The sequence below is a fragment of the Symsagittifera roscoffensis genome, chromosome 5, assembly GCF_963678635.1.
Source record: "Symsagittifera roscoffensis chromosome 5, txSymRosc1.1, whole genome shotgun sequence".
Taxonomy (NCBI): domain Eukaryota; kingdom Metazoa; phylum Xenacoelomorpha; order Acoela; family Convolutidae; genus Symsagittifera; species Symsagittifera roscoffensis.
The window spans coordinates 36,351,898-36,369,478 of record NC_087066.1 but is presented as its reverse complement, the minus strand read 5'-3'; the positions used below and the strand labels follow the sequence as shown (position 1 = coordinate 36,369,478).

At 35.9% G+C, this 17,581-nt stretch overlaps 2 protein-coding genes across 2 annotated transcripts in view; one reads left to right on the top strand and one right to left on the bottom strand.

The window, feature by feature from the left end:
- LOC134845771 (uncharacterized) overlaps nucleotides 1-6,921 on the bottom strand; it is a 52,308-nt gene extending 45,387 nt beyond the window's left edge. Inside the window, exon 1 of the mRNA XM_063862840.1 lies at nucleotides 6,415-6,921. Within this exon, the coding sequence (XP_063718910.1) occupies nucleotides 6,415-6,653 (239 nt within the window). The 5' untranslated portion in view covers nucleotides 6,654-6,921. The remainder of the gene's footprint in view (nucleotides 1-6,414) is intronic.
- LOC134846715 (uncharacterized) overlaps nucleotides 1-17,581 on the top strand; it is a 413,719-nt gene that overhangs the window by 195,314 nt on the left and 200,824 nt on the right. The gene's annotated exons all lie outside the window — the stretch shown is intronic.

Sequence of the window (17,581 nt, the reverse complement as noted above, 5' to 3'; positions counted from 1 at the left end):
CTCGGACTTTTTTTTCTTCTTCAGACAAATTTCTATTTTTAACTAACTTTTTAAAAATCTTTCGAAAGATACTGTTGCTTTGAGCTCAAATATTGAAACTTTACTTCACTTGTGACCATTTTTTGTATGGTTACTGGGGTTTAAAAATTCGTACTATTATTGTGTAAGCGGAGACTTGATCCGTCTTAGAAATCGTTCCAAATTGGATTGAGGCATACTGTTTGGTCTTTACAATCGTTTGCTATATGCAAAGTGTACTTGCTATAAGTACATCACTTTGTACTTTACATAGCGTGTGGGGGATATTTTTCAAAAAAAAACTTTAAAAAGTTTTGAAACTTTTTCATGTTTAAAATTTTTTTTTCAGTTATTTTGATTTCAACTAATCCATAGTAATTAAAATGCATTCAGATTTTGCCGTGATATGAACAATCTTCTTCATATTTTTTATGAGCACTGAAAATTTCACTGGGATCTGAGTTAAACAATGACAGCCAATTAGGTAGCACAATTTTATAAAATCAAGAACAAAAAAATCAAGAACAGAAAAATGAAAAAAAATACTATTTTTATTTAATCAAATTAATCAAAATAATATTACACAAATTAAAACCGTACTAAAATAAGGATAGCTGGTTCCAACCACATTAAAAAAAACTTCAATTTTTTCTCCATATTAGTGTCGTTTTAGTGAGTAGTGTGATTAGAGAACTATGAAAACGCGTATGAAGTCAGTGCATTAGGCATATTCGACAACATTTGACAACATGAATGACAAACAAAAAATGGTTGACAAATAAAAACATAAAACTCTTTTACTGAAGTTGTTTTTAAAATAATTTAAATCTTGAGAAAACCTTTATTGCCAAAAAACCGCTAAATAAAGCTTCAGACGCTAGTTTTTTTTCCAAAAAGCAGAACTTTCTTAGCCTAAAAGCCTAATTAAAAGTTAAATGTTTATACATTGAATGTTAGTCGATCGCTTTAATCGCTCGAAACTGAACTCAAACTGAGATTGCTTTAGAATGCTTCAATTTGATATGTCCATCGACCCATATATTTCTCTGATTACTTTTGTTGCCAGATTTTGCGCGGAAAAAAACTAAAACACTTCCGAATACAAAATTCCTCCTTATTTTCAATGGTCGAAACAATAAAGTCAACGGTTGAGCTCTGACCAAAATAGGTGTTGCTTGGTCTTAAAAATGAAAAACATTAGACCAATTTTCCCGAGAGTGATAACTTTATTGGAATCCAAATCAAAACTGAAAAAGAGGCTTCAGTCTGATTCCACTCTTGACAATTTTTTTTCGAGATATTCAAAATTAGTAGAAAAAACTTAGGCCAGAAAGCCATAGCTACTTCGAATGTTTTGAGGTGGTCTTAACTGAGGTCGTCAAAAAAAAATTGACTATAAAAGTTGAAGAAAATTTTTATTTTCATTCATTTTCTTTGAATATTGCGGTCAACATTTACACAATAACCAAATCTAAATATAGATTCAATTCTTTTTCCAGGAGTTAGTTTTTCTTCTTAATAACCTTAGAATTACGTACAAACGATGTAATACATAATAGATTTTGAAAGTACAAAAAATCAAGTTCAACATTCAAGGCAGCACCCGAGACTACAGTATTCAAAGTTGAGCCTCCTGAGAAGAAAACCCTACTTTTACAGACGATTTGTTCAATATGGCAACAACATGCATTTTAAAACATCAAACTGAAAATTTACCGCGTCCACAAAACGCAAGACTTCGATTTGAAAAAGTGGACTGACTAATCTTCAAGGTTGACTCGCTAACGAACTCGCTTCATCATATAATTGTCACAGTACTTGAACCATATTTGACGCTTTAAAATGAGCTGCTGCTGAATTGAAGTTATCGAATCCTTGAAATCAGATAAAAGAAGATATTTTACCTCCGATTGTTTTTTGCAACTTTCTGGGAGTTTAAAAATTGCCAATGTGACCTTGCTCTGAACCAATTTATGCATATTTTGAAGATTTTTTTCAGAATGCTGAAAGCGTAATGCTAATTATTTATGCTTAATGAATTATCCCGCACAACAAAATTGTTCCAAATTTAATTGAGGCTGGCTAATCAGTCGTATTGAATTCGTCCGGCCAAAATTTTACGCTTCATCTTTGACTTTGTCCAAAAATTATAGTTTTTCAATATTTTCTTTTCCCTTAATTTATTTGATATGGATTAAGGGGGAGTTGGAATTTTCAGAGCTTTGCAGTCTTGTTAAAAACTTAATTATTTCAATTGCAGTAATGTTACGTTAAACTGCAATTTTGCAATTTCTTTTGGCATGATTTTACACACGCAAACGCCTGTGTTTCATTACAAAGTGTGTGTTTTTCAGCTGAACTCGCAAAAATTAGCGGTAAACAATTTAGTGACTCTATTAGTGCGTAGCATTTTAGCCTTGAAAATTTTTTAGCATGGTTTCTATGCACTTCATAGGTATTTGAAGAAAGTAAGGAGGTATGGAGCAGTTGACATGACATAGGACTCTGAAGAGAGACTTAAAAAAACCTAGTTAATTTTTCTTAAGGTATCTTTCGATTGTACTTTTGCAAAAAGCATGCTTCGGAACCCGGATCAAGGTGCTCACTTTATGATTCGACTTTCAAATTCGAATTAGTGCTCGATCGAAAAATAATAGTAGCATTACGCTTTCAGCATTCTGAAAAAAATCTTCAAAATATGCATAAATTGGTTCAGAGCAAGGTCACATTGGCAAGAGTCAAAACATACCTCGAGCACGGTCGAAACATACCTCGAGCACGGTCGAAACATACCTCGAGCACGGTCGAAACATACCTCGAGCATGGTCGAACACGGTCGAGCACGGTCGAGCACGGTCGAACCTCGATCACGGTCGAAAAATACCGATTTTCCCGCGGTAATTCAGAGCATTAAAAAAACTTCTTGTAAATATGAACATATTTCTTTCATGTTTTTGACTGAAATTGCAAAGCAGTGTTTCAAAAGATGGAAAAAACAGCTCGAAAATAGTTCAGCTCTATAAATCATTTCAATTGCAAATAATTCTAATAATTTTATCCCGATAAAAAGTATGATGATATGTTACCCGAAAAGCAAATAAATTATAAAATTTAAATTTGGATAAATCCTGTTGCTTGAAAATTGAAACATACCCGAATTCGATCAAGCACGGTCGACACATATCTTACTTGGATCTAGCACAGTCGAGCACAATTTTTTTTGGTCGATAACGGTCAAAACTAATGTTGTTTGGGTCGAGCACGGTCGAAATATGCCAATTTTTGTCCAAACACTGTTGAGTCATACCAAATTTTGGACGAGATGGTCGAAACATAAAGTGAACACCTGGAACCGGGTGGGTTCTCATTCAGACTAAATTCGATTGAAACAAACCGATTTTGATGATTTGTTTCATTCCTTAAACTCCCTAATTTCGTTAAACTACACTTTTGCCGAAAACTTGGCAACTAAATGCATGCAAGTTCAATTGCATGTCAAAATTTTTTCTAAAACCATTAAATTGTTCTTTCTTATTTGAAATGCATATTTTGCACCAAAATAGTTATCGAAATTATTATTTGGGTCGGCGAAGATTCTACGGTAAGTCACAACGGGAGAGAGGTCGTACAGATCATCCAGAAAAACAGTACCTAGCCTCTGAGCAACTTTGATTGGGTATATAAGTTTAATGTCTTATTAAGAACTCGGTAAGGTATTGATGTTCTGATTTCAACATTTGTACTTCACAACCGACGGCTGAGAATCAAGTTTAAACATTTAATTGCAGATATTTCTTTGGTTAAATAATTTGTTCCATTCCTTATAAGCTTCTGAAGCCCTTTTTGTTTCGACATTAGGAAAAAAATGACGAACTATTTTTGCTCGGGATAGATTTTTTCTCCAAACAATTTTGTGTCCTCAACGAGGTGCAATTTTTTTAATCAATCGAGTTCAAAAAAATACGCACCTGTAATTTTTTTGTCATAAACCATGGAGATTTTTAGATTGCCAGTTTTGCCATTCTGGCAGTTAACGCGTGATATGTTTCGTGCCTTCCACGCTTGAGTGGAGGTTTAATCCGTCTAACAAGTTTTTTCAACTCGAAGTCAGGCATGCTATTTGGCGTATTTAATTCTTTGCAATATATCACTTTGCACTTTACATGGCCTGTGAGGAGATGTCTTTCAAAACTATCTCCAAAATATTTTTAACTGTTTAGTTTGAACTCATTTGTTTTGAAAACTTTATCCATTTTTTGAAGTTAACACTACTGAATAAACCTTAAAAAGCAGTCGGAACACTCAAGGCTTAGTCTGTCGCGAGATGTCTTGTTGTTCTGACTTTCGAATATTTGACAAATTTCCACTACAAAACTAGCTTTTTTGACAAAAGTTTTTTATAAATTTTAAAATGTGTTCTTGCTTTGAGCTCAAACTGTACAAAAATAATTCTTCTCTGACTTTTGTTGTAATTTTATGGGACTATAAAGATTGCCAATTTAGTCAATTCAGGTATGCACAACAAAAATATGAAGGTATATTCTTTGTGTGTTTTGAAAGCTTAATCAACATTTCTAATCTCATCCAACTCTGTTCCGATAGCTCACAAATGTCTAAAGTCTTCGATTGTAAGAACACAAAAACTGTGCTGAGCTGACTTAGTCTTTTTGTTCCGAGTTTTTAAAAATCTTTCGTTTTTGAAATATTACATCGTTTTATTGAAAGGAAACACTAAAACATAGACCTTCAGAGGCTGTCTGAACATTCAAGGTTTCGTTCTGATACGAGCAGACTTGTTGATTTTTGCTCTTCTATATTGCTCATACTTAGCAAGAAGTAGCGTTGTACTCAGATGTTGCTGATAGATTGCAGTTAACTTTGCTAGGTTTTTGTTTTGTGTTCGGAAAATTCCTGATCACGAGTTCTTTTCTAATTTTCATGACAACGCGAGCAATTTTCCTGGCTTGAGATGTTGAGTTACTGATGTGCATCATAACTGTGAAAAACTTATTGGTTTTTACAAGTTTTTGGCCAAACATTTTTTTGGCAAATTTTTTTCCGTTAAAAAATGATGGATGAAAATTGTGGATGAAAAAAGCATCCAACAACAGATTTTTGGGATGAAAAAAGCATCCAACAACAGATTTTTTTATTAACAAAAAGAATAAAAGAGTTCCTTTTATTCTAAATAATTCGCCTGAGTTGAATTAATGTTCTTGCAAGAAATGTTTATGCTGTCGTTGGCTAATACTTTTGTACCGAACATGCTGCAATTTTCATCAATCTTAATGAATAGCGCAAAAATATCAATACTTGCTAGTGTTTTAGATGCCAGCAATTATTAGTTTTACGTTTTTGAAGTGCCGCTTTATAGTTTTGCCATTTTCAAATATAAACGTTTTTGAAAGTTAATTCTTAATTTTTTTTTCAGATTTTTCCTTGCTCTGATACTTGTTTTGTTCAGGCGGCAAAATATTGCTGTTTATTTTATTTTTAGATTTAGCTGCATTTGTTTAATTTTCGGGACAGTTGTTTTACATTTTTTTTTATTTAACCTCCAGCTTTTGACATTTGAAGAGATAGTATTATATTTTGTTTTTAAAACTCAAAAACCATTCAAAACATACCAGTTTTTGGGTCTTTTGGAGTTCTGCTACAATTTTTCAACAGTTCCTTTCTATGTTTTTTACAATTTAAATTGTTTAAAAAGTTTTTGCTTTTTTTATCAATTTTTGCAGATAGATTGTTGAAATATCATACAATTTCAATTACAGAGTGTATACGAAAATTTTTTCATTCAATTTCCTTATAAGAAAAATGTATGACTAGCATTTTTTACCCTGCTGCAAAAAAAAATTTCGTGGGCTGAACGTAGTCCAGAATTGAAATTTCTAATGCTTTATTTTTGTAAAATATACTTCAATTTGTCAAGAAAAATCAGCTCTCGATTTTCGACGTAAGATATTTCTAGCCAAATGACTTTCTAGCCAAATACAAAAGTTGAAGGTTTTTACTCATAGGTCGAAGTAAACTAAGAAAACTTATCTCATACATTCTCGCATTCTAATAGATGCAAATGCGAGTATCAGCGAGGTTTCTTCTCATCAACCAATGTGCTTCCTTGTGTTAAAAAAGCTTTGGTTTTTGTGTTTCGCACAAAACCAAAAAATATTTTACAAAACTCAAAAAATAATTAAATTTGGACATGAAAAAACGGTATCGTAGAGTTTTCTTACAATAGTCTGAAGGTATGGAGTTGTGCGAAATTGTATGCAAAGCATTTTTGACCAACCCGGGTTATCGATGTTCACGGGATGTGCGGTTGCGGATTCTCAAACGTGTAATAAAAATCACCTCTGGATGCGGGGTGTGGTGTATACTCCAACAGATACTTACATGATGTTCGAGCATGTTATGCGGGGTGGTAGCTGATCGGGGTCGTGCATGTAGTGAGAGGTGAAGTTACCATTGATGTAGTCTTTTTCTTTATACTGTCTATAATAGTACTCAACTCCCAGGGGCGGAGGCAAATCCAGAGGGTTAATAAGAGAACCAGTCTCCGTCGCATAATCTCTAGGATAAAGCACAATGGGTGGAGGGTCACGGTGAGTAACCAGAACTTCAGTCGATGCCATGTTTGAGCTGCTGTTCAGATGCGCAAAATACAAGAGAGATAACAAATTGAAACCGAGCTAACGAAGCCGTGATGACACCATGTCACAATGATCTATCAAACTTATAGACACTTTTCTTTTCTTGCTCTAACAGTTGTCGCTCGAACATAAAACCACTTGGTAAGTAAATTTTTACACTTCGCTCAGCGCAAATTTTGAAAACAACAAAATGACTTCAAAGTTACAATCTACGTTACAAAAATACTAGTACACGTTTTTGAGATAATATCATTTTCGAATACACGAGTAAGTTGATGTTTAAAAAATAATAACTGTTGCCATAGCGTGAAGTTTATGTTTTACGTTAAGAAGTATCATTTTAATCTAGCACTGATAGAGTCATGTGTACTATTCGAGAAAAGCTTTCAAATTGTTTTTTAACTGCAAAAACGAACAAACAGGTTTTTAAAATGTGGCTTTTAGGGCTGAGTCTCACAAATTTAAATTGTTTAACAAACTATTCGTTATTTCAGCTGAATTTTGGGGAGGACAAATAAATACATTACAGTGTAAACTTACAAATTTTAAGCTAAATATCCAACGAAAAAAAAATTGAAATCCAAAATATCATTTACATAATACTTATTCAAGTTGAACATTTTTTAAAAATTTTAATATGTTAACGGTACAGTCAAATCTAGTTTCGCGTCCTTGTTATTTGAGAAGTTTCGCGTCCTGATTATTTGAGAATGATTTCCTTTCTCAAAGTATCAAGGAGACATTTTCAGATGCCTAGATCAATAATATTTATTTTGTTTATAAACCACATGTAGTGGAGATCATTTTATGTACTATATAATTAACAAAGAATGTCAAGGTCAACTGCGTGTTTAGCCATTGGCACTGGTGACCTGAAAGTGTTCAACTTGTTTTACTTATGTCTCTTTACTACAAGCGTACGTCGTTACATGAGCTCTAAGTATACTTCTGCACCGGTTAACTTGAACTTTAATTGAAACGGTTGCAAAAAGTCATCAGCTAATAGCGTAAGCCACAGAAGACAAGGATATGGAGTTAACCTTGGCAGATATCGAAGCAGAGACTGCTTTTCTCCTGAAAAACTTTGACCCAACCCTTTCTACATGCCGTACTTCTACATGGCGCAGTCACAAACGGAGCTACGGCGGCCTAGGTAGTTTTTGGCATGATTTATCTCAAGATTCGCCATTACCGTGTGATGACTTGGCACAAAAAAAGTTTTTGGTGTAAATCGCCAAGAAGGAAATAATTTTTTTTGCGGAAAATACGTTACCTGAAAATATCTTTCCTACTATGGAAGAGCACGCCGGTACCAACAAGGCTCAGGCGAGAGCAGAAGGTGAAGCTCGGAATACAGAAGCAAGCAATAAGAACGTGGAGAGAAGAGGAAAACCGTCGGATGGACAAAAAAAAGCATATATTGAAAGAGTACCCCGGGAGAAGCTGTTTTAAAGTTTGACATCAAAACTATTTTTGCTCTTATTTAAACAGTTAAATGGATATTTTTACCAGAAATACTCTCTTCTGAAAACTGTGAGATTTGTGACATTTGGCAGTAAAGGCCTTTCGAATAGAACCAAACGACACAAATCGTAGGTTTATCATATTCGAAGAAAACAACGAGAGAACGAAGGAATGGAAGACTTCTTTGGAATGTTGAGTGAGTTAAAGAGAGTGCGATTTTGGTTCGAAAAAAGAGTCAATACTGAAATACCTGTTTATCTTCAACATGCAGAATGAAAAAATCCGTAGGCAATTGTGTATGGAAACATTAGCCCCGGTTGATGCCTTGCAATCCGCACTGGTGAGAAAGAGTAAAATAATGTACAAGAGGGTCAGCGGGGGTCTACCGAAATCTGTCAGAGATAACTTCAAACCTGGGCACCAGAATACCGGGGGTGGCCAGCAATGACGTAAAGCCTCAAAGCCAAGAGAAGTGTCATAACGGCGGAAGTTGACAAAAACCAATCATCGTATGAATTGTTCGGCAAGTAACATTATATGCAACAATTGCAGTGAGCGCGGACACTTTGCAAAGCATTGTAGAAAAGATTCAGTCAATGAGCTAGATGGGTACGAGTATACTGGGAGTATACTTATTCAAAAAATGAGTTGGAAAGGGCAATGAAGAGTGGGGTGTGATTGCGATATGAAGAGTGTGGGATAAAACAGGAAATGAAATCCGGAAGTTATCTGATATCAAGATGGGTAAAAGCCATAGAGAACCTTCAAGAACTCAAGATCCAGGACAAGTTTTCAGCAGTTGGATCGGTGCCAGATAGTATCAAGGACATCTTTTACAGTGCAACGAGTCAGAAGGTTGTATCGCAGAATTGTTCATTATCAAGGGCGGCCAAAGAGATATCATCGGGAAAATTATCGTACCACAATTGGGCATTGAAGTACATCAGAAACGAGTACAGCGGATAGTGAAGGAAGTTGACCAGGATGAGAATGGTCTGAAAATGCAGTGTTCCTTGATTCAACGTTAGTACACTAGGTTTATTCTACAAGATTTCAAGGTTATATTTGGAAGAAAAGAAGTACTTAAAATTGCGAGGTGACAACGCAACTTCATGAACCATTGCGTCTGATTCATGTGAAAGGTAAAAGAATGCCAGTTCACAAGTTACTCAAAGTAGAGGAAACAATCAATAGTTTTCTGAAAGAAGGTCACATTTGTAAAGTTGCTTTGTTTTGCCAACGGTATTGGTTGCTAAACGGGTTGGATCGGTGAAAATAGCGTTCAATTCAAAATTATTAAGCAAACAAAGTTATCACAGTTTTTGCCAGATGCCTAAGATGAGTCAATTAGTTGACAATGTACCTCTATCCATCAGTTGTACTATAGAATAACCAAAATATCGAATTTTGATTTGAAGTACACATACTCCCAAATGTCATTAAGCAAAGCAACTAGTCGAAAAAGTAATTCAAGTAATGTTGGAGGCAACATTATTGAAAAAAACCGGTTCAAAGTGGAGTTTTATGGATTGAGGGACATGTCCAAAGAATTCCAACGGGTGATGGTCACAATGTTGGGACATCTACAGGGGTACATGTGTATCTCGATGATATAATGAAGAACGCCACTGGAGGGAAACTAGGAACGTTCTACGGGTATTGGATGGCTGCTGCTAACTAGAGCAAATGTGTTTTTTTTTTTCGTTTAAGAGATTGAGTGGTGTGGGTTAAATATTTTAGAAAAAGGGAACATAGAGAGAACGATTGAGTCCATTTTGAAGATGAAACAACTGGAAAACATACCTGACATCAGATCATTGAAAAAGTCTGTCAAATAATTCATACGACTCATATCGAACTTTGCCGCTATGGCACAGTTGCTTAGCAATTTAAGTAAAAAAACTCTCACTTTTTGAGTGGGGGCCAACGCAAACGTGTATTCCTTAAGATGAAGCTAATAATGAACGATTTTGTCCAAAACCAATATTTTGACTTTTAGATTTTAACTCGGGTGAAGTGCGACTTCGAAACAAGATCTACGGGCGGCATTATAACAATTTCATGAAGACAGATCTTAAAACGCTTTTGTCTTGTTTATCGGGTAAAAAGAGCAAAAAAACAACCCAAACGCGTTTAGTACGATTTGTAGACCGGTTGTTATCGTTCGATTATGAAATATTGCAAATCTCGGGAAAAAACATGGAGTTGATGGATGAATTATCTAGGCACCTGTTGGGACTAGCTCCGCGGATAACAGAGCTAAACAATGCGTATGTGGTAGCACAAGTTAACGCAATTAGTAGTCTATTTAAGCCAGCGGCTAAGGTTAGCACCTCTGATAAAGACAAGCAAAATAACGTAATCGGATGTGCTAATCAAAATTGCAAATAGAGTTACGCCATCGGAAAGAATGAGCGGCGAAAAAATGTATTCACCGATTTCAAAACTGTCATGTAAAGAGCATTGCAGAAATTGCCAACATATTATTTCTTTGAAGATGAGTTTGAATCCCATATTAGAAGAAAACAGCCCAGGTCAGGAGACCCGTGAGCTACCTACTATAAGCGTCCCTGGGACTAAATCGTTACGACATTTGTCTGGTGAATCGACCAAACTCCCGCTGGAAGTGTTTCCAGCCATTTTAACTGACTGCCCTGTTTTTTATGATGCTGAGTTTATTGCAGAACTCATTAAGGCTTATGATATCTTAAAATGCATAGTTGAGGCATTAAAAGCCAAGACTTACGACCAATCCGGGAGTTAGTCACTTGTTTTGCCCACTAACTCGACAAACTGCTAACTTCCAACGGAATTTTTTATCTTGAGGATCGGATGATGATGCCGTTGCAGTTGGGGGCGGCGCCGATCATGTTGAAACTTCTTAAAGGACTTTCAGGATAATCCATAAGAAAGAATTAGGAAAGTTCAGAATGTGGCGGGCAGTTACTTCTAGTGGCCACATATGAATCGCCAAATTCAGTTGACGTCAGCAAATTGTAAAGAGTTCATTAATTCTGGCAAGAAATTGAAAAATTTCATTCCGGAGGGGAATGTTACTAAATTTGACATGCTAGAAGAACCTAATCATGAATTGCAATTAGGCTTTCCAGGAACACCATTATTGGTTTGGAGCGCAAACATGTTTTTAATAGTCTCTGTAGATAGATTTATAGATTTCCCATCATTTTAAATAACTTCTAGAACAACGGCTGGGGTAATTGAAGAGTTTTTTTTTTAGAATTACATTGCTCTTCACGCAATACCAAGGGCAATCTGAACAGACCAAGTGTCTGGATTCGTAGCAAAGTGCATTGGTGAGTTCTGTGCGAACAATAACATCCAATCAATAATAGCGCCGATAGGCAATCATCGAGCTACGGGACTGGTAGAACGGTGTATCCGCGCAGTGCCGGCATTTTTTTTCAGAAACAAACGGTTATTTCAGAAACTAACGCCGACATTAAGAACGGCGCTTAATGAGATGTTTTTTTAATCAGAACAACAAATTATCAGTCGATGTGGTGCTCTCCTTTTGAATCAAATATTGGTCGGAAACCAAATACAATCTGGCACACAGTAACTCAAACTGCGTCATCAAATAATTTTTCTTGGCAAAACGTATTTTTTTCCTAAATGAACACAAAAAGATGCTTCCCCCACGTGTAAGGGAAGGATGCGGTGGGACCGAGCAATGTCTTACAGAATAGAGCACGGTGTTAAGCGCACAGAAAAATTTATCAAGCGTTATCAAGTTATCAAAATTTTTGAATTTTGAACGATAAATCTGTGCGAGATACTGAGCATTTAATTACATTGGACTCGGGGAAGGAGATTCTTAAATCTGATAAAGTAAAAAATTTAGGTGAAAGAATCCCACAACTAGAGGAATAATCATCGCATCAACGGGAAAATAAAAGGACTCCATTGGCAAAAATCCGTGTTTCAAAAAGGAAACTACTGACCCTAGAAAGCCGGCAGCAATAAAGCAAATTCGCGAATTACCCTTGGATCTTACCGCAGGAGACCCAACAGTGGAAATCGTTGGTTCATTCAACAGATCGATAGTTCGTCGGACGGGCTGATATCTGTGCAAAGCCCGATGTATCGACTCAAGACAAGCGTCAATCAGCAAAAACAATTAGTAAAAGGATCAGACCGATCAAGGGAGCAACCGAAGAGAAAAGCGGTGGTCAACCGAAAACGGGTAGAATAGTGTCATTTTCCAGTTCCGAGGAGAATGGCGTCGTGAAAGTAAATACAGACATTGGATTACGGCATCTCTTTCTAGAGAGTACTAGAGCATGGTAGATAGCTACACTACTCCCTAGAAGAAGATGCCGTTGGAACCACAGAAAACTAGCAGCCCATTGACTAGAACACCATAGGCGATCAAGCGACATAACACTAGATTGTTGCGCAAACCGAAGCCGCCTAAGCTCCTGGGGGAACGATTCTTCACAGCAGACACGGCAGACACGAAATCGGTGGAATTGGTTGCGGCGAAAGACAGTTCGGATGATGAGCCAAACAAGTTATCAAAAAAGCCCCAGAGTCATCGAGTTTGGGAACAAAAAATTGACCATAAGGAAGGCGCGCACGTAGGTGATTGCGCTGTGGTCAAGAAGGAACCGACGAGTTCGAAAAAGAAACCAAGCCCAAAAAAGAAAAACTCAGAGGATGCATAGTTTGACCGAGAGAGGTGTAGATTCTACTGAGGAGTAGATTGCATACATGATGTTTTTAAGGGTCTGGTTGAAAAATTTTTGGTACACGTGTTGGTCAAATTAAGGAGAATCGTCAAACACTCGAAAGGCATAGCATTTGTGAATAATTTGCAAGCGAATGCACTAAAGTCGTTATAGCAAGGCCTGGAGGCCCGAATTAGAACTAGCCGCAAGAACTCGGGTTGTGGGAGGCTAAAAGACCTGGTCCAAGCGGAAATAAACTGAACCAAAGAAGCTATTGATATGGCGGGTCATGAAAATTTCGACAACAAACATCGGAAGGGAAAAACTCAGTTCAGAGCGCAAGGCGGGTTAAAAACGGAACACCGGTAGAAGAAACAGAAAACGCATTTACGAAAAAGCCACACCAAGTCGCTGTTCACCCAAAAGAGCAGGGGACGGAGACGTCAAAGGCGATTGTTTCTGAAACAATTATTCCCGGTGGATCTGGCGGGGAGCTAGAACACGAAACACGGGAAATTGCGGAGGCAGCTATTTTCAAAGGAGTGGCAGATATCGCAAAATTAAATGGGGAATCGAGCTGAGCTTTGCTTACGGATGATTTAGATATCGCAGACGAATTGAAAGGCAATTCGCATGACTGAAGAGGGTCATCGGTCAATTTTAGAAGAATTATAAATCCTATAAACTAAAAGAATTGTAATCAAAACTCTCCTGAAAGGGGGAAAAGGGGGTAGTTATTGATAGATTGCCACTAGACACACTTTATACCATGATGCTTTCTAGTTATATAGATTTGATGCAGTGAAATGATTAGTGAACATTTATATTTTTTGAAGTGGAAGTGTAGTGAAGATCGTTATGTAACAGGTGTTTTTACTTATTTTTTACTATATAATTGACAAACAGGTCCAAGGTCAACGCCGTGTTCAGCCATGGGGGCTGGTGACATAGAAGAATTGAAATTGTTTTACGTATGTCTCTTTACTAAAACCATACGTCGTTCGTTACATGAGCTATAAGTATACTTCTACAGCGGATAATTTGAACTCTTATGGAAACGATTGGGAAAACTAATCAGCTAGTTGCATTAGCCACAAAAGGCAGAGATCGAAGTAAAGACTGCTTCTCTCCTGAAAAACTCTGACAGAAGACTTACAGAAGGGTCAATGCTTGTCATGTCTTAGTCAAATTGAGGACAAACTTGATGATCTCATCAGTGCTCACACGAATTTGTTAAAATGAAGCAGTATTGAAACGATTACACCATTTGGAGTTTTCAACGGCACCCAATCTAGCGTTGAAGCGGATTGAACCGTTCCAAACTTTATCAGACCGAACAGCAAAATTTTCCAGACCGAAATTACACATTTTGTTTTGGTATAATAGTTGAAGAATCATACTTAATTTCAGTCTGTTGGTCGAATTAGAGTCGAACCAAGTTCGAACTAGAGTCAAATCAGGGTCCAAATAGAGTCGAATCAAGGTCGATAAAGGGTCAAATCAAAGTCGAACCAGGGCCGAATTCAGGTTGAACTAGGGTCAATTTAGGATCAAAACCCGGTGAGTGCCTAAAAACCTTGAAGCTACCAAAGTGTTGTTTTGAAGCTGCTCTCAAGTGGTGGTTGCTACTGTACGGTCAGGATTTTTGTGCACGAAGCAAAATCCAGCACCCTACGGATAGCTACCTGCAAGCTAGCAGGAAAAAAAAGTGAATAAAAAACATCTACACAATATACTAGAAACATCACTAAAATAAATCGAAAAAGCAGAATGGCAACGTTCTTTTTAATAGACACAACTAAAACTTGAAAACCATTCAAAATTATCAGACACTGAAATAATGAAAAAATTATAGAGAAAAAAATTTTTTGCCCTTGAAATTTATTTTACTGCTTTTTCCATATTTTTTTTATTCTTTAATTCGAACATACTTTATACCTAAATCTCGTTAGACCCGTGGCAAACTAAATTTTTCAACTTCTGGCAAACAAAATTTTACCCTGTTGTAAATTCACAAATAGCCTTATCCTCAGCGACATAAAAATTGAAAATAAGATAATGCATCCCTTATCTGAGATATAAAAACAAAAAAATCACTCTAATACTGTAGAAACTATAGTTTGATCATACAATGATTTGCTATAAAGTCATCGAAAAAAAATGTACAGAACGAGAAAACAATAGGTTTTCACGTAAAGCGACAGCTCAACTTAATAAAAAACTTCAGAAGGATACCCAACTGCCCTTCAGGAAACAACTTGAGCACAATTGTATACCATGAGTTACATTAATTTAGTCGTGTTCAAAATGCTTCATTAGTTTGTTGAGATGAAAGTTCCTTTGGAGCTTACCTGGAAATAGTTTGCAAGTATTGAGCTCATTAGGTATTCTCATCCGCTCGTCAATTTTACGAAATACAAACCTCAAGATTGGTACGTCTTCATCAATCATTTGAAGGCAACTTTTGTTGAGTAATAATAATCTATAATCAATTTTGATTAGTTCTAAGAAGCAAATTTTATATAATCGCAACAGCAAAAAAGGACAAAAATTCGGCCACAATGATCTCTTAACCTAAACAAAATGTGACAAACTTATCAACATCATTACTCCTTTCGCAACTTGCAAATCAAGTGCAAACTTAGATAAACCTTTTCAAAATATACGGGCTTTTGGATTAACTGATTTGAAATTTTCGATTTTAACATAAATACAAAAATTATAATCATCCCTACAACCTTGCAGAGATCAATTTCAAGGCTGCCTTCTAAACACTCTTCTTGTGTTTTGTTGAAAAAGCTACGGATTGATTGGCAAAAGTACGTCTATTTGTTTTTAACAAATCTGTTCTCAACTCATCTGATCCGATTGGAATCAAAAAAATTGAAACCACACAAGGTTTGCAATGATGGTTGTGTTATCGACATCAGTGTAATATTTTGGGCGGTCTGTTATGTTACATCCAACTCACCTTCCGCTTTTTCGCTGCTAAAGTTTTTTCGATGGGTAGTGGAAAAGGTCGTTGAAGAATTAGAGGAATAGTTCATCCCTGGTCCACTAGACTCTTCTAGTTAGAAAACGGAATTCAACTATATGAATCAGTTGAGTATGGTTCTTTCAACAGTTTCGACAGTTCTGATAACTCTCATAAAAGGAGGTTTCTTTGTATTAGGGCTATCGGCGTTTTTTTTCTGAGTGATTAGAAAGAAAATCGTCGTTACTATTTATGAGTTTCGGTTGCTCTTGTTGGAAAACTAAACGAGCAGTGACTTTGCACATTTTGCGAGAAGGCGGTGTTGAAACATTGAGTGGTAGAGGCGATGACCCAGGAGTTTATAAAAATAATCATAATAAATTGTTTCCAAACGATATCTAGTTACAAAGTTATTTATAAAAATTTATAAATACAAATTAGAATCGATCGGGAGAACACCGTTAAGCCAACAAGGCCCGTTATCAGGTGTCTCAATAAGCGGAGAACAAAAAAAAGTACTTAAATTCTTTAATTCAATGCAATGGATTTTCTACCGGTAACCATTTTTTAAACGTAAAACCTTTTTATTCGCACCCACCTTTAAACCATTCTCTATAAAAAAATTAATTTAGTTTTCTCAGATAGTCTTTTCTACCCATAACTTAGAAACCAACAGAAACAAATTCTACTTATTGATCAAAAAAAAATCTCAAAGCATGCCCAGTAAAATTGTATTTCCTAGAATGTAATTATCCAAAAATTTATGATTAAAACTATTTAATTGAAACCGAGAAGCCCCCATTCAAGAAATTGACCCAGGTGGGAAAAAAATTTATTACGAAGTTGAACATTTTTCTAATTTTAGGTGTAATCGACCCTCTGTTGAGTTTATTTCTGTTTATAGCTAACTTTTGATTTGTTTTTCGCTTTGAAAATATCACGTTCAATTCTTGCTCAGTAATAGCATATCTCAAAGTTTCAGCTTGGCACTCTTTTCGAATAATTTTTCCGGTTAATTTCAGAACTTCGTAAGCAAACAATTCTCTTACGGTACATATTTTATTATCATGCAATATTTCAGTGATTGAATCCATCCTGTGTTTATAAAAAATTATTCTGATTAGCCTTCTGATTTTCATTTCCAGTTCGAACAGTTTGGTTTTGTCGGTATTTGCATAAACTAAAACTCCATATTGGATGATTGGTTGCACGTAACTTTTATACGCAAAGATTAATTGCTATCCAGTTAGAAACTTTCTCAATTGAAAAAAACACTCCACAGAATTGCAAAATTTTGTTCTTTACCTTATCAATATGCTGATGAAAATTCAATTTACAGTCAAGGAGAATTCCAAAATATTTAAAACCTTCAACATCTTCTATTTGGTTGTCATTTAAAAAAATAATTTACTGCTCGCTCTTCAGTTTTCGTGCTCCGAAAGTATCTCATGGTCTTGGTTTTTTTGACATTCAGTGTCAGTTTGTTCTTGTCTAACCAATCATTCACTTCAAGGAAAGCTGATCTATGTGCAAAAGCAATATTGTCTTTGTTGTTTGTGGATTTCAGAACAGTGTCATCAGCATACAAAAGTACCCCTGTTTTTTTTGTGGCTATTTGTAGATCGTTTATGTATAATATGAACAAAAGTGGGCCAAGGATAGATCCGTGAGGTACACCAAAGGATACCAGTTTAAGTTCGGTCTTAAAAGAGTTAGTTTCAATGTACTGATAGCGATTGTCAAGGTAAGATTCCAATAGATTTAAGTCAGGCCCTCTGAATCCC